A 20,712-nucleotide genomic window follows, 5' to 3' on the forward strand; every position below is an offset into this window, starting at 1 on the left:
CGACCTAAGACACAGAGGCAAACAAACACAGGAGCCTGTCCAGATAAGAAGACAGAGAAGTATGGCCCAAAAGTGGGAACTGATCAAGGTTCCAGTGGGAGAACTAAGAGATGAGGAGATAGGCAAACTAAAAGATACAAAGTTCAAAACACTGGTGATAAAGATGCTCACAGGCTTGAGAGATATGCTTAAGTATGGCAAACGCATAAGGGAAGAAGTGAAGGCTATGCTAAATGAAACGAAGGAAAATCTACAGAAAACCAATGGTGAAGGGAAGGAAACTGGGGTTCAAATCAATAATTTGGAACATAAGGAAGAAAAAAAAAAGTCAACCAGTACAGAATGAGGAAAGAAGAACTGAAAAAAATGAGAGGCTTAGAAACCTCTGGGATAACTTTAAACATACCAACATCAGAATCATAGGGGTGCCAGAAGGAGAAGAGGAAGAGCAAGAAATTGAAAACTTATGTGAAAATATAATGGTGGAAAACTTCCTAAATTTGGCGAAGGAAATAGACATACAAGTCCAGGAAGCACAGAGTTCCAAACAAGCTAGACTCAAGGAGGACCACACCAAGACACATCATAATTAAAATGCCAAAGGTTCAAGATAAAGGGAGAATCTTAAAAGCGGCAAGAGAAAAGCAGAGAGTTATCTACAAAGGGATGCATATAAGACTGTCAGCTGATTTCTCAAAAGAAACTTTGCAGGAAAGAAGGGACTGGCAAGCAGTATTCAATGTGATGAAAAGCAAGGATCTACAATCAAGATTACTCTACCAGCAAAGATATCATTTAGAATGGAAGGGCAGATGAAGTGCTTACCAGACAAGGTAAAGCTAAAAGAGTTCATGACCACCAAGCCATTATTATATGAAATGTCAAAGGGACTTACTTAAGAAAAAGATCAAAATTATGAACACTAAAATGGCAACGAACTCACAGCTATCAACAATTGAATCTAAAAAATAAAAACAAAATCCAATGAAGCAAACCAGAATAGGAACAGAATCATAGGTATGGGGATCATTTGGAGGGTTATCAGCTAGGAGAGGGAAGGGGGGGAAAATGGGGAAATGGTGCAGGGATTAAGAAGCATAATTGGTTGGTACATAATAGACAGGGAAAGTTAAGAATAATATAAGAAAGAGTGAAGCTAAAAAACTTATATGCACAACCCATGGACATGAACTAAGTGGGGTGGGATTGCTGGAGGGAAGAGGGGTACTGGGCAGAGGGGAGCAAAGGGAAAATAACTGGGACTTCTGTAACAACATAATCAATAAAATATACTTAAAAAAAGAATTTGGGGGCTGTTGGGATGGGGCGAAATTACTGGGTGGGGCAAATGTAGGTTTGGAGTTGTGAGTACATAAAACAGTTTACTCTTGTATTATTATTTATTCATTATTATATTATTTTCCATATGAACAACTGTAAACTACTTTTGCCCTATCCTGTATTTTGCATGTGAGGACATGAATACTGGGTGGCCAGAGAGCAGAATGTTATGGACTGAATTATGTGCCTCCAAGATCTATACATTGAGGTCCTATCTCCCAACATGAGTCTCTGGAAAATGGACTTTATGAAGGTAATTAAAGTTCGATAAGACCACGGAGGGCACTTAACCCGATAGGATTAGTGTTCTTACAATAAGAAGAGAAGACAGGAATGAGTGTACCCAGAAGACAGAGAAGGTGGCTGTCAATAAGCCAGTAAGAGGCCTCTCCAGACACCATCCTCGTCAGCACCTTGTTCTTGGATTTCTAGCCTCCAAAGCTATGAGAAAATAAATTTCTGTGTTTGACACACACAGTCTGTGGTCTTCTGCTTTGTACCCCAAGCAAATACACTTCCTAATGAATCTCACTATTCACTTGATAATCCAATCTTCACATGGTCATCAGTTTTCTTCCTAAAACAAATATCTAATTACAGTCAAACCTTGGTTCTCAAATATCTCCCACCTCAAACAATCGGGTTTTGTAAGAGCCTTTCGGAATGAATTAAGTTGAAGAACCAAGGTTCCACTGTATATCAAAATCCTCTTCAGGTTTTTAACTGGTTGCCAGTCACTTTGAGGTTTCTCAATCTCAGCACTACTGACATTTAGGGCTAAATAATTCTTTGCTATGGGTGCTGTCCTGTGCGTTCAGGAGCATCCCTGGCCTCTACTTTCCTAATGTCAGGAGCACTTCTCCCCTAAATGGTGAATAACAAGAAATGTCTTCTGACATTGCCAAAAGTACCTAGAGGGACAACAGGCCCACCCTGAATGTACTGAGAATAACCTGAATTGCTTATTATTATTTTTTAAAAAACTAAATAACCAATGTTGGATTTTGTTTGTTTTAATTATTCATTATTTAAAATTGTGGCCTCGGCCAGATGGCTCAGTTGGTTGGAGCATCATCCCATACACCAAAAGTTTGCAGATTCAATATCCAGTCAGGGTGCATATGGGAGGCAACTAATCAATGTTTCTCTCTCACATTGATACTTCTGTCTCTTTCTCTTTCTACCTCTCTCCCTAAAAATCAATAAACATATCCTTGTATGGGGATAAAAATATTGTGGTAAAATACGTAACAAAAAATTCTGTTTTAACCATTTTTGTTCATGAATCATTTTCCGGATTTTGTTTACATCTGTATGTTTCCTTTAAGCTCATTGAACATTTCAGACAGTCGTTTTAAATTCTTTGTCAGGCAATTTAAAGATCTATGTTTCTTTTGGGGCCAGTTTCTGGAGATTGGTTAACCATCTTTAAGTGTCCAATTCAGTGGCATTAAAAACATCACATTGCTGTGCAACCACTATTACATGCCCCTGGGTACTTGGGAGACAAACGCACATTCTCTTGGTGGGCAGTGCTCCATATGTAAGTTGTAGTTGGTTTACTGTATTGTTCTTTTATTTCTTTACTTACCTTTTGTCTGTTTTTTCTATCCATTATTCAACATGGGATATTGAAATTTCCAACTATTACTGTACAACTGTTTATTTTCCCCTTCTATTCTATTAATTTTTCTTTCATATATTGTGAAGGTCTGTTACAAGGCATGTAAAATGTTTATAATCATTGTATCTTCTTGCCATACTGAACCTTTACTATATAATGCTCCTTTTAAACTCATAATCTTTAATTAAACCCTATTTTGTATTTTTTATTATTTTTTAAAATTCCTCACCCGAAGACGTTTACTGATTTTTAGAGTAAGGGCAAGGGGGAGAGAAAAACATCAATGTGAAAGAGAAACACTGATCGGTTGCCTGGCATATGCACCCCAACTGGGGATAGAACCTACAACCAAGGTATGTACCCTGACCAGGAATCGAACCTGCACCCTTTTGGTGCACGAGATGACGTTCCAACTAACTGAGCCACCTGGCCAGGACGAGTCTTTTATTTTTTAAGCCATTCTTCCAACATCATCTTTTGATTAGAGTTTAGAGCTTAAGTAACAATAATATTTGTCTTTATAATTGTCCAATGTATTTACTTTTACCAGAGATCTTTATTTTCTCAAAAAACTTCAAGTGACTAGCTACTGTCCTTTCATTCACCTTTTAGTTCTCTGGGAATGCCTTAATTTCAACCCTGTTTTTGAGGAAAAGTGAATTTTTCCTTTCAGTTACTGTACATTTCAGCTTCAGAGTTTCTTATTGGTTCCTTTTAGTTTCATATCCTTATGTTGATATTTCCATTTTGTTAATTCATTGTTTTCTTCATTTGTTCACATTTTCTTTTAGCTCTTTGAGCACCCTGAAGACAGCTGTTTGAACATCTTTGTACAGTAAATGCACCATTTGGTTTTTCTCAGGGACAGTTTCTGTTCATTCATTCCCCGCCCCCCCGCCCCCTCCCCCCCGCCCTTTGAATGAGTTATGCTTTTCTGTTTCTTTGAATATCTTCTGAGTCTTTTGGAGAAAGCTGGACATTTAAATCTTATAACCCAGAAATGTTTGACTGGTGTGCCTCATGAATTTTTAATACATGCAATACCGGACTATTTAGTCAAAGACACTGAACTCATTTCCCTTAGATTGTCATATTAAAACAATGACAACAGCCAACGCAACAATAGCTGTCTGGTGTTAATGAATCAAAATTATACCCACTTTTTGTCAGATCAGCAAAGAATATATATTTTTGATGTGCCACAGAATTTCAGTAATTAGTTTATGTAAGCCATAAGATGAAAAAGGTTGAAAAGGTTATAATGTGGTAACTCTAGAGATTAGATTTTGGCCGTTCCCTGATTTGCAGGTTTCTTTTTCAATGTTGGATTTTTCTTAACAAAAATATATTCCTTGTCTTCAGAATCAACTATTTAAGAAAAGGAGAAAAGTTAAATAAATCCTGGTACATTCTTATAATGTATTAAGTTCCAGGCATTACTCTAGTGGCTAAAAACATAGCAATTTGTTAAAATATAAACTCCATGAAGATAGGCTCTTAAAATCTTTGTTCATTGACATATTGTGGAACCTACCAAACAGTAAGCACTATATAGATATTTGATGAATAAATGAAGGCATTTCAATGCAATAAGCTTTTATAGGGTTACCGATGAACACAGTATCATTTACTATACTTTTCATATGAAATTAGGAATTTAAAAGCATTCTTTATATGTACAGCTTTTTAATATCAATCACACAATAAAGTGGTTTTAAGAAAAAAAGCAACCTACAATAGTTAAAAAAGGCATTCTGTAAAAAAAAGGCATCATGTGTCTAGGCATATAATCTAAATGAGTATGGTGTTTTGACGCATATACACATACATGTCCACCATTATTTTTTTAATACTCACCTGAGGTTATGTTTATTGATTTTACTGATTTTAGACAGAGAGAGAAAGAGGAAGAGGGCAGCGGGGGGTGGGGGGGTGGGGGGAGACACATGACATCGATCAGTTGCCTCCCTTACATGGCCCAACCGCAACTTAGCTATGTTCCCTGACCAGAAATTGAACCCACAACCTTTTGGTGTACGGGATGATGCTCCAATCAACTGAGCCACCTGGCTAGAGCTGTCCACCATTCTTCAACCAATCCTAGAAACATACCTTTACAATGTACTGCAATGGCACCCTCAGCACTTTCACAAATATTGAGAAATTCTTTGACGATCGCATCAGTAGGGGTGCTACCATCCGCAAAGAAAAGATCGTAGTGATCGAAGCCAGCATTCGTAAAGTGTTTGGCATTATACATCCTTTTATTCAGACGAATAATGGTAGTAACGTTGTGATTCTTGAAATAAGGAATGTAAGCCTCAGGAGAATGTTGGTGGTAACCTACACAAGGAAATAACCAAATGTTCTAAAATGCAGAAAGAAAATAACGGATAACAATTTCACCTGTAATTGTGTGGAGACAGTGTCTAGACTAGGGATTGAATACCAATTTGATTATAACTGTAAAAAGATAAATTAAAAAGTTTAAGTCCAGGCAGAATAATGTACTGAAATAATCATGTACACTTAAGTAATTAAGACTGTCAAGCTTAAGTTAATTCTTAGGCCTCTGTCAAAAAGAAATAAAACAAAACTATACTTGTTCCATATTTTTGCATACCACTTTCGAGTCTGGTTCTTGAATGAGGTCCACAGAAGGCAATAAATCGGCCTGGTATTATCCAATTTAAATCTCCATTTTCTGCTTTCTGTAAAGGGAAGAGCAGCACAAACCATTTTTATACTTAATCTCTCCACACCCCTTCTCAATACTGAGTGCCTGCAGAACTTCAAATCCATCTGCTTTAGCACAAAAGCTGTCTAAAAATGTCCATGAGACAGGAAACTGAAATTTAGCCTGCTATGAATATTCCCAGGGAAAAGTTAGTTGATTTCTCCTGGCCCTAATCATTTTCTTTTAAGCATTTCTTTGCTGGGATACTCAGCGTTTGGAAAACAGAACTGACTACTGCTATCCAAAATATACATAAGTACTTTGGTTATTTTATCCAAGTAAATTCTCATATAGTTGCTGCTAATTAACAAAAAAGTAAACTTTTCCATGAATGACTAAATAGCCTCCAATATGAGCAATCTTGACCCAAAGGAGAAAAAACTATCTAATGAAGTTGTGGCCTCTCAATATTTACTTTTTATTTGTAGAAAGACATCTTTCCATCATTTTGCTAGCCATTTAATAAGACAGTCACTGAAAATTTTTCAATAAACTATCAGGAAACTTGAAATTTAAAGTATACTGAGATCACAGAAGGTCTCTAGAAAAAAACCCTGAAATGTAAAACATTTTACTTCCTCTTATTAAGTCCTTTGGGTTAAACTACGATAACAATTAGTACAAGATAAATACAGTTTAAACTTAACTATAGAAATAGTTACACAAAGACTTAAGCAGGAATAGGAGACTCCTGATAGTGAAGAAGAAAACTAATGATAAAAATAAGATCAATTAGCTTTGCATATGTGGTATGCATATGCATACCTAAGAACAAGTAGGAAATAAACCAAGGGATGCTTGATCTAAGGCCAGGCAGGTAACCCAAAACCAATTTATTTAATTGTCATGGAAAAGAATTGGAGAGCTAAAAAGTCTAAATGGGTATGAAGACAAGTGTTGCCAGGTGTTCTGATTTTGAAGTGAAACCAGAAATCTTAAGTTTTTAACAAGAAACCTGAAGTTAGATTTTATTGAATCACAGGTGATTATAAAATGTACCCTGAATTCAGAGACGTTACAACAGGGGAATAAATGGACACCATGGAATCAATGAAACACTAATACAAAATTTCTAAGTATACTGTGGAGACGAAACAAAATCAGTCTGTGAGCTACCTGTATCCGTAGCTGCCTAACAGTACCTGTGTCGCAGTGCAATTTCACTGAATGTAAACAACACTTGTGGGTGACCCCGCGACTCCCTGCCAACACCGGGATTTATTTCTGCATTAGTAAGTGAGAAGCCTAGTAGTGCTGATATTACTCCTTAGTGACACAGGGTACCACTGGGCGACACTTGAAGGGACATCAAATGGTGTTTTTATGTTTTGCTTACATAAAAAAGAAAGTATGTTTTATTTTAAATATTTAATTTTATAAGGACAAGCACCCCCCTAAATGGTGTTATAATTAAGTTGCAGTCAATAGTGTAATATGGTAATTAAATAGATATAGTACTTTAGAAGTGTATTGCTATTATAGGAAAGTAAAGTAAAGATAGGGTGCACCCTAATGAATCACAGAATATGGTTTACCTTTTTGGTACATCACAGTAATGCCTGGTTTTAACTATTTGACTTACTCGTCAATAAAATAATTCAGTTATGCCTAACACTTTAAAATAGAAATTAACTGTGAAAGAACAGTTATGTAAGGATTCAAGATAATGCTGCATAAAGTGGTATGAAATCACTCCATTAGTGAGAACGTCTGCTCAAGATAACTACAGTAAGATAAAAAGGTAAGACTCCACAAGCATTCTTGGCCAACAAAGACCTTTAACATAAGCATCTTATTCATTCCCTATTTGGAGAGTAGAATAAATGGTAGAATCAAATTACTTTTCTTAAAAAACAAAACAATAAAACCAAAACAAAAAAAACACTGTGTTAAAAAGTATATAGGACATCTGTGGTTTTCCCTGCCTGGAGTCTCTTCTTTATTTTGGTTTGTGTGGTTTGTCTTCTACACCCGCTTCCCTTCCCCTCCCCCATCCCTGTTAGGAACATGCCTAACTGAGTGCCAGGCATATTATCTAAGCCAGGCCAATGAGACAACTTTGTGGATCTGCTGGAGTCATGAATGCTCTTTTCTGGTAAATTGGCCAAATGGGTGAATCAAAGCTGCTGGTGGCTATCTTCAGGCCTGGGGACACAACTAGCTTCAGTCCAGTTTCTGGTAATTGTTTGAGTACCTAATCTGGTCATGCATTATGGTACACTTGATCCTGGCCTTTTTACTTATGGAAATCAATAAATCTTCTCTTTTATTTAAGCCATAAAGGTTACTTTCTGTAATTTGCCACCAGAAGTGTCCTGACTTCATACAAATAGTTGTGATAAAAACATTTTCCAGAGGTTAGATGATTTATTCATGTCATCAGAGTCTATGCTGAGGGGTTTACAAACATTATCTCATTTAAGCACTACATGGAAGTCATCGATACTAAAAAAACATAAACAAACATTAAAGAAAAGTACCCAGGAGCACATTCATGCACTCTGGAAGGATGTGTCAAATAAATGCAGACATCTCCCCACTAAGATTGGGACCACAGTAAAAGAATAAAGATTGGACTTTTTAAAAAACTCTATCACATCTAAATTGTTCACTATTTTTTAAAACAATAATACTTCTGTAAGCAAAACATGAATAAAAAATTAAAAACAGTACCCTTGAAAACTTACTTCATAGTATTCATATTCATCAAGGTTGAATATGTTGAAATTAAAGAAGCCATACTGCATTGCCTAAAATCCAAAAGAAAGCTTTTAAGAAAAAGATGTAAGAAAACAATTTCCAATCCAATTTCCTAATATCAGGAGGCACCCCTGAAAGAGTATTATTATATTTAGATTACATTCCACGGAATAGTTTTCAAAAGAGGTGGGATATATCTTTTAAAGGCTTCCGTTATCTGGAAAATTAATTATAACAATATTTATTTTAATAAGATTTAATGTTTTATTTTCCTTCAAAATCATCCTATCTGTGCAGAGCTAAATAATCAAGCCTTCAAGTAATCCCACTAATTTATTAGCTCAACACCACTCAGGCTTCAAATATAATGCATAAATTCAATGGCCCTTCAATAAATAATAGAGAAAAGGAAGGTTAATTGATCCCAAACAAATCCCACAAACTTCATAAATATTTTCACTTACTAATTCTTCTTGGATTAAGAGATTAATAGTGTTTCCTCTACTAAAGACAGCCCAGAGATCAACACTAAAATTCAAAATTTTGAGGAAATTTATTTTATAAGAAAAAAATACCTAAGTTTTCTGTTTTCTTCTGAGTTGCAGTGGGCAGAGCATGCTAAGGGAAATAAGCAGAGGATCTATTTTCTGAGACAAAGACGAGCTGGTGGCCTGAGGACTATTCTCTGAGCCAGTCAGAATTCTTGATCAACAAGGTAATCTTATTAACCAATGTCACCACAATAAATGGAAAAACAAAACAAAAAAACCCAAGGTAATCTTGGTTCAAAAGGTTGAATTATAAACCCAGTTTTCAAAATTTGCTAAAATACAAATACGAAATATAAGGGCTACAATCCAAGCAAAAAGTCATCATTTTATGAAATGTAGTTATTTAAATTCTAATTCCAAGACCAAATTCATGATGAATTTTATTTCCTTGAATTCCAAATACTCAATACATGTCATGATATTTGGACTAGAGATATTCCTTACAATAAAGTGCAGTTTATAGGAAATTTCTATTCTCCTATAAATTTCATAAGGAAATCCTATTAGAAATAGCACTAAAATAAAGATATAATTAGATTTTTAAATGGTTCAGGTATGCAATATTCTAAATCTGTCACAAATAAATGTTTAATTGAAAATCAGAAGCTGTTGACTCTTCAATTAAATAGTGTGAAAACGGTAATCTCTGACCTATAGTTTAAAAAAAAAAAAAAAAAAAAAACTAAGCCAAGAATTAACAATAGAAACAGCTATATACTGTTATAGTAGGCCATATCCCAGACCCTGAAAGCTTTTCTGCTCTTTTCTTTTTAAGGTGGTGGGAGTTGAGAGAATAGCCCTAGGGTCAGGAACGCATGCCTGACCAATTTCATGGGGTCCATCTGACAGGGATTCTAACTGCAATCAGAAGGGGTCACTTATACCCGCTGTCTCTCATCTCCTAACGGAGCCCATTACCGGCCTGAACTGATGGTCTGATGGAGCTGCCTCATGCCTGTGGCAACCACCCCCGTCAGCTCCACACACCACGGTGTCACTGCACTTAAACCCAAAAGAATTATCGGTAAATTCCATACCTTGATGCCTGATACAGGAAAAAAGACATACTAATTAATCTCTGAATTTGTATACTAAATAGTCCTCTCATTTTAATCCACAAAATTTTTGTCAAAATTCTTAAGAGATCCATCATGTTTTAGCATACAAGAAAGTAAACCTGGGTTCCTTTTGCCTCTGAAAATAAAAGGCAAATAAAAACCTGAGATGTTGTTGAAGGCTTATTGATCCATCAGCTACTGATTTACAATTCTAGTTTCTTGTACTGCCCAGACACCCAAAATATATACCCAAGGGAGTGTTATAAACAAGGTCTGCTGTGTTACATAACTCCAGGGGACCCTGTTCATTTGGAATGTCATATAAAGGGTGTCCCCTGGATTCAAAGAAAGCAAGCAGCCCTGGTTATAAAACAGACATTAATTTAAAAGAGCCCTGGCTGGTGTGGCGCAGTTGGTTGGGCACTGTGCCGCAAACGAAAAGGTCGCCAGTTTGATTTCTGGTCAGGGCATATGCCTCGGTTGTGAACCAGGTCCACAGCTGGGAGTGTGCAAGAGACAACAGACCAATGTTTTTCTTGCAAATCGATGTTTCTCTCCTTCTCTTTCTTCCTCCATTTCCCTCTTTCTAAATATAAATCGTCGTCGTCGTCGTCGTCGTCGGCAGCCGTCCGTCTCGAGAGACGATGGTGTAGCTTCCCAAGAGTCTATCTGCACCGCCGAGAATGGCTGTGCAGTCCGACTCGGGAGTGACACGGTATCTGTCTCCTCCCGTGTTGAAGCTACAGAGCCTGGGCAGGGTGATATGGAGGGTCTGCTGTTGCCCATGCAGCAGACCCCCCCTCTCTTCGCAGCTGAAGGATCCAAGGGAAAGACGGAGTCAATACAGCTTGGCTTCAGGTGCGCCGCAGGAGTTGCCGGTGTTGACTACAACGTCAAACCGCCTTAGGGACTCCGGCTCCGGATTTTCTGTCGGGGTTTACTCCCTTAGCCTTTCCCCTGAAGAGGTATGCCGCAAGGCAGCGGAGGTTTTTTGGAGTCAGAGTTTTCCTTCTCTGATGTGCCCTGACTGGAAGATCGAACCAGCGACACTTAGCTCGCAGGCCGACGCTCAATCCACTGAGCTAAACCAGCCAGGGCCAAAATATAAATAAATAAGATCTAATAAAAAATAAAATAGATTTGAGCCCTGGCTGGGTGGCTGAGTCCCACACACCAAAAGATTATGGGTTCAAATCCCTGATCGGGGCACATATGAGAGGCAACGGATCGATGTCTTTTCTCTCTCTCTTCACCCCCTTCCTCTTTCTCTAAAAGCAATAAACAAACCCATGGGAAGGATTAAAAAATCAATCGATCAATGAATAAACAGCTTTGACTAAGCAGTAGTGACCTACTTAGTTTTATATAAAACCTACTAACTAATAGGCTGTTCAAATTCTGTTGAATTAGAAATTGACGGCTTGAAGACACAAACATGAAGTGTTTGACAGTGTGTAATAAAAACATAAACAGGACTGGTGGGAATCAGACCCATAAATACATAAATCAAAGAGAACTTGGACATCAGTAATCTAATGCCTTTCTGGTTTTCTCTGAAATCACAATACACTCAGAATTAATTCTGGATTTAGAACCTAATTATATATCTAGTTGTTTGTTCCCTATTGTTCAAGTGGCTTTCCCAACTCATGCAGAGAGGCTATCAGATTCAGAATAAACTGTTTTCCAGTGTGCTGTCATTCTAAATTAGTGGGGAGATGGGATACCTCTGACATCATGCACATCTTGGAAGGCCTCTGGGGAAGAAGGCCTAGTCGTCCTTGGACTGTACTTCGTTCAGTTCTCCAACACATCAGTGGCTACATCCTGCCAGTCACTTACCTTCTTCACAGCATGGAAACAGTCGAGAAGTGTAATGAAGAAATTGCAGCTCCCATAGGCAGCATCTCTGGAACACCGAAAGTATAGAAATACATAGCTCAGTTAATTTTCTGCAGTACACTGACCTCAAAACAAAGCTGACTATAACTTAAAATCAAACATGTACTCAGAACAAGTCTTGGAAAAAAAGAAAAAAAAATCTTGCTGTTTGGTTTTTAAATAAAAGGTAAGCATTGTTATAAAATTTACCAGTAGATAGCTTTTTATAGGTGTGGACTGATAAAAACCACTTGGAATTGTAAATGATCTCTCCGGATCATTTTTGGCTTTGATGGCTGAGCTTCAAGAGTTACTAATCAATAATATGGACCCCTGCCCCAAAAGGAAAGTCTTCAGACTGAAAAAAAAAAAACATCAAACTCTTACCAGGAAAGACTGCTTTTTGATTCTGTACATATGTATATCTGTGCGTGTGTGTAAGCATGTGTATGTGTATATCTCTATCCAAATAAGAAAAAGAAAGGTAGTATTTGAAATACTAAGTGCAAGCTAAAAAGCATTTTTCTCTTCTCATTATGCTTTTACAGTTTTTAACAATTTAACTGGATAACTTCTTTCTGATTCTTAAAAAACAATTGCACCGATAAAACCAGAGAAAATAAGGCATCAACTACTCTTAGTAGAATCACTCTACTTTTGGGAAGTGCTTTAGTTTGCAGACAACTCTGCCCAACATTGCACCAACACTTATCAATAATCTTGCTACACATCTCGTAATATTAGTGAAGGTTTTGTCCAGAAAAATAAGGCACTCTTCCACTCCTACTTGCTTCTTCTTTTTGATTACCTTGAACCATTACAAAGTGAAAATTTTTGGAATTAAGACAGATAAAAATTAATTTAATTATGCTCATTGTAGACATGCCAACAACTGCCCCTATTTGAATGGTAATTACTTGATCCCTAGGTGGAACAGGGCAGCTATTGGAGCTAACAACTTGCCTGCTCTGGTTAGGTTTTCATAGTGTAATCTTACTTATCTGAAAAATTAAATTTCACATTACAACTTTTTAATTCCTATAGGATAAAATATTCTTTTAAAAAAATGGACAGATTTAAAAAATAAAATTATACACTTGAATCCTATAGTTTTATTGACCAATGTGATCCCAATAAATGCAAAATATTTTTTTAAAGTTCCAAATAAAAAAATTTAATTCTTGCACAAATCTTAAGAATGTAGGTGATTATAGCAACATTAAACTGAAAATGAGGAAAAGTAAGGGCAACCGTCTAAGCTGTTAGTTTTAGATGTTACTCCCTGAATTGGTTAGCATTACTGAGGTATGTTGTATACTGGCCTTCATGAGGCTGGCACATGAGGTCATACATGTCATTTTTGCTCTGTAAGCTTCTGAATTTAAATGCTGCTCCCCTAAAAGCTGGAAAAGGTCTCTATATTACCATAAGCTTATTGACAATATTCAGGAAGGAGCAAAACAACATGACCTGCAGCAGTGACTCTGAGTGGGGTCCCTGGACCAGCAATATCAGTATCGACTGAGCTGTGAGAAACACCAGTTCTTGGGCTCCACCCCAGACCTGCGGAGTCAGAAGTTCTAGGGGTGGGGACAGGTAATTTTTGTTCTACCAGATGAGGGTGATGTATGTTCAGTTTAAGAACCACTGGCCTACAAAAATCAACATAAATACTTGTTTCATGAAATAAGGACCATTTTTAGAAAGAGAAACTAAGTTAAGAAAATGAAGTACTTTACTCTAAATCAAAATCAAAATTATCAGTGGAAATAAGGTGAACTCTCAAGTTATATCCCAATGTTTTTAGCCATGTCTCCTCAGTTACCTAGGATTATCTTAACCTACTGATAATTCTTTTCCAATCAAGTTAAGGCATATTGATTCAATCTTTGCAAGAACTTGATACCTGCACTCAGTGCATGTTTTTGGAGAACTTACTGTGGGCCAAACCTTGCTCTAGTCAATAATGATTGCACAAGCTTTAATCTGGGCTTGATTTACAGTTCTACCTCATACATCACACCACCTGAATAGACAACAAAAATCTTTCCTTATTCGCTCATGTTTATTTAACTAACACCTCCTTCCTCACACCCAAGCAACCAGGCAAACAGCAAAAGGGCAGCCATGAATTTGGATGTAAGCCTTTGCAGGAAGAGGGGGCTTGGCACTATGATCATTTAATAAATTCAGAAAATCGGATGAGAATCAATGAAGAAGGAGAATTGCTTAGAAACTGCAAAACGATATCAAATACTAGTTTTTAAGAATAACAGCTTTCACAAGAAATTGTATTCATAACAGTCCAAAACTGAAAATAACCTGTTACCCATCAAAATGACAATGGGCAGGTAAACTGCAACATATTCACAGAATGGAATGCTACAAAAGTAATTTAAAAAAATAAAATGAATTACTGCTACCTGCCACAACTTGGATAAATCTCACAGATGGTGTTTAAAAAACTAGATCTCAGCTCTCCAAAACGCATACCGTATGCTTCTATTTACATAATGTAGAATGGCAAGTAGACTAACTGATGGTGGTAGAAGTCAGAGCCTGAGGGGGCTTACTGACCGGAAAGGAGGTATGCGAGTCTTCAGTGCCAGCAGTGTGCTGTACCTTGAACTGGATGGCAGTTGCATATGTAAAAGTTTACTGGGTTATATCCGTAAGAGCAGTGATTTTTAAAAAATTGTATGTAAGTTATGCATCTAAAAAAGAAAAATATGAATGCAAAGCAAATGTTAACCAAGGACCAGGCCCTACGCCAAGTGTTTTATAGGTAGGATGTTACTTAATCCTTAACAACCCCACTAGGGAGATAGAACTCTCATTCCCACGGACAGCCTAGGAGACCAAGGCTCACATTTATAAAGAACCACAGAGATATTAAACAGCAGAGCTGAGTGTCACCCTCCCATCTGTTTAATGTCAGCAGCCAAGCTATTAGCAACCATGCAATACCGCCTCTAAAAGAAAAGAGAGAGAGAGAGAGAGAGAGAGAGAGAGAGAGAGAAGAGACCCCACTCCACCCCAATCAACTAAGAAGCAAGAGTATTCTAGGTGATGTCAAAGAATAGAACTATATCCCCTTCACCACAATAATCCTAAGGTATCAAAAGAAAATGTTGAACTATATTTTATACTATTTTTCCATTTAGACAGGCAAATAAACATCTAATAATTCATTAAGAAATCACACACTGTATACCAAATAATATTGTAAAAATTACGTATGGTGCCAGGTGGGTATCTGAAATATCGGGGGAACCACTTTGTAAAGTATGTGACCGTCTAACCACTCTGCAGTACACCTAAATCTAATACAAAATAATGTTTCAAGTAAACTAATTAAAAGTAATTAAGAAGAAGAAATCATACACTGATGTAAACTGAGTGGTTGAAGAATTATATGTAAGTTGAATTAAATATTGCTATGAAGCATAAAAGTTATTGACTGCAAATTAATAATTTTCTTGTACAATCTCTTGTGAACAATACTTTGTTAGCAGTTATAGTCTATGAACTTGAAGTGGCAAGGACAAGAGGCTATTATAACAAAGTTTTTTTCAAAATATTATCAGGCTTTAGTAATCAGTAAGTTCTATAGAACAATAAAATGTGGTGAAGCACTAAATTTTTAAATGTTATAGGCTGATGCTTTTGTAAAATACAATAAATACAAAATACAACAATGCTGTACTATTATGTACACACGGTAATGTAATAATCTTATTTTTGTAAATAAAAATGAATTACTAGAAAAATGGAAGTAAAAAAACATAAAATATAAGCCCAAATTCTTCTATTATTTCAGCGGTTCTCAACCTGTGGGTTGCAACCCCTTTGGGGGTCGAACGACCCTTTCACAGGGGACACCTAAGACCATAGGAAAACACATATATAATTACATATTGTTTTTGTGATTAATCACTATGCTTTAATTATGTTCAATTTGTAACAATGAAAATACATCCTGCCTATCAGATATTACATTATGATTCATAATAGTAGCAAATTACAGTTATGAAGTAGCAACGAAAATAATTTTATGGTTGGGGGTCACCACAACATGAGGAGCTGTATTAAAGGGTTGCGAATTTAGGACGGTGGAGAACCACTGTATTATTTGATTCCGAAGACATAAACACACTCTATTAAAGTAATATAAAAGTCTCTAAACTTTTACTCCTAATTCTTGTACTTATCATAGGCTACCAACAAAAAGTCCACAGTCTAAGCCTATTTCACAGGCCCCACTTTGAGAAACAATGCTTTAGATGTATCAAATGTCTGACCTGTGACTGAAGACATTCAAATTTCATAAACTGGAACTGTTATTAGCGAAGTCCTGTTTATTGGAGAATTACTGACTTCTGCTCCTGAGACCAGAAGTAACTAACTTCATTTCTCAGTGCCAAACTCCACTAATTTTAAACACAGAAATAGCAGCAAACAATATTTATTCTATTTTTGACCCCATATTTAAATGAAAATACAACTTCTTTTACATTAACATGTTTCATGGGTCCTTACTTGGATTAGGTGAAACATGTGAGCTTATTCATATTCAGAACATTGTTATAAATTTGAAGAATGGCACTATTATAAAGAATTAGCAATATAAAGAATAAAGAAGAGTTCCGTAGAACAAAATTATCACCATATATTAATGTACCCGTCACTCAGGGACCAAAACTGCAAGCATTTTCTTTCCAAGGAAAGTACATGGTTGTTGCTATATTTTAGCTTGAGAAGAAAAATGGGGCACTCTCTAGCTTGGAAAGTAACATTCATCCCATCCTACCCACCTCAAATAACAATACTTAAGATGATCCATGTGCTAGGAGGAAAGGGGGCCATACTGGGTTCAAAGCAATTCTTTCACTTTGCTAAATCACTAATATGTAGTCTTGAGTGCAAAATATAACTGTCCTAACAAATCTATTTCATGGAGGAAGTCCATGCACAGTCCCTACAAAGTTATTTAAGGAGGAGATTCTACAAAAGGTTGGGGAGACTCATCCCAAAGCTTGTCCATCATTAAGTCAGATTTAGAACCTTATGTGTTAAAGGCAAGACCATATCTTCTAAATCAGGCATTTGAGGGTACAGGCAACAATCCTAAACCTACTAATTTGTGAGTGGAAGAATAATGCAATATTTGAAATTATCCATATAGCATGCAACAAGTAAAATTATTTCACACATTTACTATATATTTAGCACCCTATAAGTATTTAGGTTATATAGCTAAGTCAAATATTTTGGTAAACAGGTGGAGAAACTTTTAGAACTTAATTTGATTTAAAGGAAAAGTTTTTTTTTTTTTTTTTAAATGTCTTCAACACAATCATGTAGTAAGTCTGAGAGGAGGACAAGGACTCATTCTTTTGTATAAAGACATTACTCATCTACCACCTCTATGACACAGCAATTTGGTTTTTCTGGTTACGGTGTTACGTCAGCAGCCTCACACGCTATCTCTGCTGGCTGTGTCCCTGGGAAAAAGGGGTTCGTTTTTACCCCAGAAGTTAACTCCTGACTAGTAGGAAAATTTATTTTATAACTCCCCAGAAACCAAACTCCTCTGTGGTAGTTTTGAGTACCATAGTCCAGGATTTTCACCCGATTATTCCACCAAGGGGAGTGGTTCTTAGTAGGAGCAATTCACTACCTTCACTACCACTACCACCACCACCACCACCACCACCACCAGAAACATCTGGCAATATCTGGAGGCATTTTTAGTTTTGATAATTGTTGTGGGGATGGAGGTGTCACTGGCATCTAGGGGGCAAAAGCCAGAGATGCTACTAAACACCCTACGATAAACAGGACAGCCACCACAACGAAATACCAATAGTGTTACTACTGAGCAACCTAGTTCTATGGTGTTATTTGCACCCACCCTAAAATAACTGTTTACTAAGTCTTCCTTTTTCAGAAACAACTACACCAGGATATTTCTGGCAAGGGCTTTATTAAATGAATCTACCATATCATTCTTATATTTACCTGAAAGGAATATAGGTTGTATCTCCAAACATTAGTATTCTATATGCTTCTTCTGGAGTTCTCCCCAGATATATAACCTACATTTGAAAAGAGAAGAAAAAGGCAATTTACTTCTAAATGAAGATACAGTGCTGCCCCTGCGAAGTCTTGTACAATTTCTAGCCAGTTGACTAAGCCTGGTTCTCCAGTGTTCCCAAGGATCCTTTGCATCACCCAGTAACCTGTTGGTGAATCCCTTTTCCTGTTTGAATCTGCCACAGCTGGTTTCTTTGCCTGCAATAAGAGCGATGACCAACAATTTTCCATAACAAACTTTTGTGGTAAGAAGTACAGCAATTTAAAAACAGATTTCCTAAATCAAGACATTAGACTGAGCACATGGTTTTTTACCTTATCCCCTTCCTAACAATCCATCAAAATGATAGTAATGAAGTGTGTGGGGCTGGGGCTGGGGCTGGCCTGGGACTGGGATGAGATGGAACGGGACACACAAGCAGAACACCGATTTTGATTAACTGTATAGATTTGCTTTCTTTTTCTTCAGAAGTACATTGTGCTTCAATTTAAGTAGATTCTTTAGCATTTAAAGTCCACAGCTGGTACTCCCTGTACTTCCAAAATTGTCTTGTTTCTTGCCCTGACATTTTTGATTATGTATGCAATTTTTGATCTGCAAGTCCTTTTCTCTCAGTAGTTTACAGATGCTGTTCCACTGTCTTCTGATTTTCTAGTGTTGTAGAGGTATTTTACCAATATCATTCTCCCCTCCTCCTCCTTCTCATAAGTAAACTGTTCTAGAAACCTGGAGCTGAGCATTTCACTGGCATCCCTCTAAATAAGTCACCTCACTCCCCATTTAAGTTTGCCTGGGCCTTTCTGACCCTCATTCCACCTGAGCGTACAAGTCTTTCCCCAATTCAATCTTTCTGCACGGCAGGGCATTTTCAATTCACATATAGAGGGTTGGGAAGCAGGCTGCAAACATTAGATTTGTCACCAATATTAGATTCAATGCTAAAGCTTACTTTGGGATGATACACTAAGTTCTGAGTAGTAAAACAAAGTCACTGAAAAAGCTATAGAAGTTTTATCTCCATTACTTATTAATATGAGCTGTTTCCTCAAGCAAATGGTGAACATTCTGAAGTGGGAATCCATATCTTATGCCATTGTAACTCTTGGTTTATACACTATAGATGGGCTCAGATTCACTGTTTAATTCATTGAACCTAGATCTATACAAAGGAAAAATTTAAATAATTGCTAAAAGCTGATACAACTATATCATTAGATTAACAGAAATTACAAAACTCCAAGATCTAGCAAGGATCTTTGAAACTTAAGTAAAGGACAGATCCAAAACCAGTTGAATTAGCCTCCAGAGGGCATTTTACCAATTTTTTGTTTCAAGACTCATAAATGGAAATTCTTCCCAATGTCTAACCTGCTCCTCAATATGATTTCATCCCATTTACTCCAAGTATTGCTTCGTTATCATGTTTCAAACAAATTTTCAAGTATACTATTACTGACTCATAAGATTATAATCTATCATGAATTAATCAAAAGATCATCTATAATCTCACTCAACATTGCACTTGTCTATATATTACTCCATACTTACATCTTTTAAGCATCAAACTATTAATTGACTTTCTATTTTATTACTATTTATTTGGAAAAAGTATAATAATTCTCTTATGAAAAAAACTATTTTTAAATCTTAAATCCAGCTCCCCTCCTCAATTTCCTCATTCTCTTCTAGTTTCCAACATGCTTACTGTCTCTTCTAAGACTTACTACATAACATCAGTCTTTTCTTCATTCTATTTTGGGATTTCCTAGCAGAACTCTTCCAAAAAACAGCACTAAAACCAAAATAACAACACAACAAAAACCAACCAACCAAACAAAACCCCCCAAAACAACAGAAAAGAACAAATAAAAGACTACCTTGAGGCCAACGGAGGTGAGAAGAGGGTTTGATTCATTTCTGTATAGGTATATGTATGTGTATAAGCAGTAGTCTCTGTATCGCGGGATTTTTAAAAATATTATATTTAATTATTTATCGTGGATTTTTCGCTATATAGTGGGATTTTGCAGTTCTGTATACGTATGTCGTTAAAGTTACGTAGGTTTAAGAGTGTAGAATAAATGTAAGGTTCCTACTTCATGGGGGGGTCTGGAACATAATACCTGCGATAAGTGAGGGAATACTGTATACATAACACAGGGGAACAATTTTTTACATAATTCCCGGTGAGTTCGATTTTTCAGCTGTTTTGGACTTAAACAGGCATGCTGATTTCAAAACTGCAGTTAGTTTTCTTTTAACACGTCAAGTTTTTCTCTATAGCTTATCTTAATGAGACCACTCTAGGCTGGATCGAGCGTGGATCAAGGGAAGCATTAGTGCTCTCCTATTGGCTGAGAGCAAACCTCCCTCGAGTGGGGAGGGGTAGGGGATGACCTAGGAGACCAGTGACAGGTTTATACTTGTCTAGGCTATTCAGTTACACATGAGACAGTGTGGTGAGAGGTTGTGTGCCGCTCTATATAGTGAACCGCATTCTGAAGTGTAGTCTGAGTTCTTGTCTGTATACAAGGGGTTAGCAAAATTTATTTTTTTATTTACATACATAGTTATTTCCTTTCCTTTAGATTATTTCTGCCTCTGCTATGTCTCATTGTAAGTGCCTAAACAACCCTGATTTGTTTTATGTATCTGTGGCAGTTTCACCATTCCCAGTCAAAGAACAGACATCAGCGCATTTGTCAGGCAAGCCTATTTTACAT

General features: G+C 36.7%; 1 protein-coding gene across 2 annotated transcripts in view; it reads right to left on the reverse strand.

Moving 5' to 3' along the window:
* The window catches only part of CDC14B (cell division cycle 14B), a 99,511-nt gene that overhangs the window by 21,188 nt on the left and 57,611 nt on the right, over window positions 1-20,712 (reverse strand). For both annotated transcript variants that reach the window (XM_090274039.1, XM_090274040.1), the window contains exons 5-9: window positions 17,914-17,990; window positions 11,854-11,920; window positions 8,390-8,452; window positions 5,589-5,676; window positions 5,078-5,308 (exon numbers count right to left, since the gene is read on the reverse strand). In XM_090274039.1, coding sequence (XP_090130165.1) covers window positions 5,078-5,308; window positions 5,589-5,676; window positions 8,390-8,452; window positions 11,854-11,920; window positions 17,914-17,990 — 526 coding nt within the window. The remainder of the gene's footprint in view (window positions 1-5,077; window positions 5,309-5,588; window positions 5,677-8,389; window positions 8,453-11,853; window positions 11,921-17,913; window positions 17,991-20,712) is intronic.

This window comes from Furipterus horrens, unplaced genomic scaffold, assembly GCF_987537825.1.
Source record: "Furipterus horrens unplaced genomic scaffold, mFurHor1.1.pri manual_scaffold_4, whole genome shotgun sequence".
NCBI classification, from domain to species: domain Eukaryota; kingdom Metazoa; phylum Chordata; class Mammalia; order Chiroptera; family Furipteridae; genus Furipterus; species Furipterus horrens.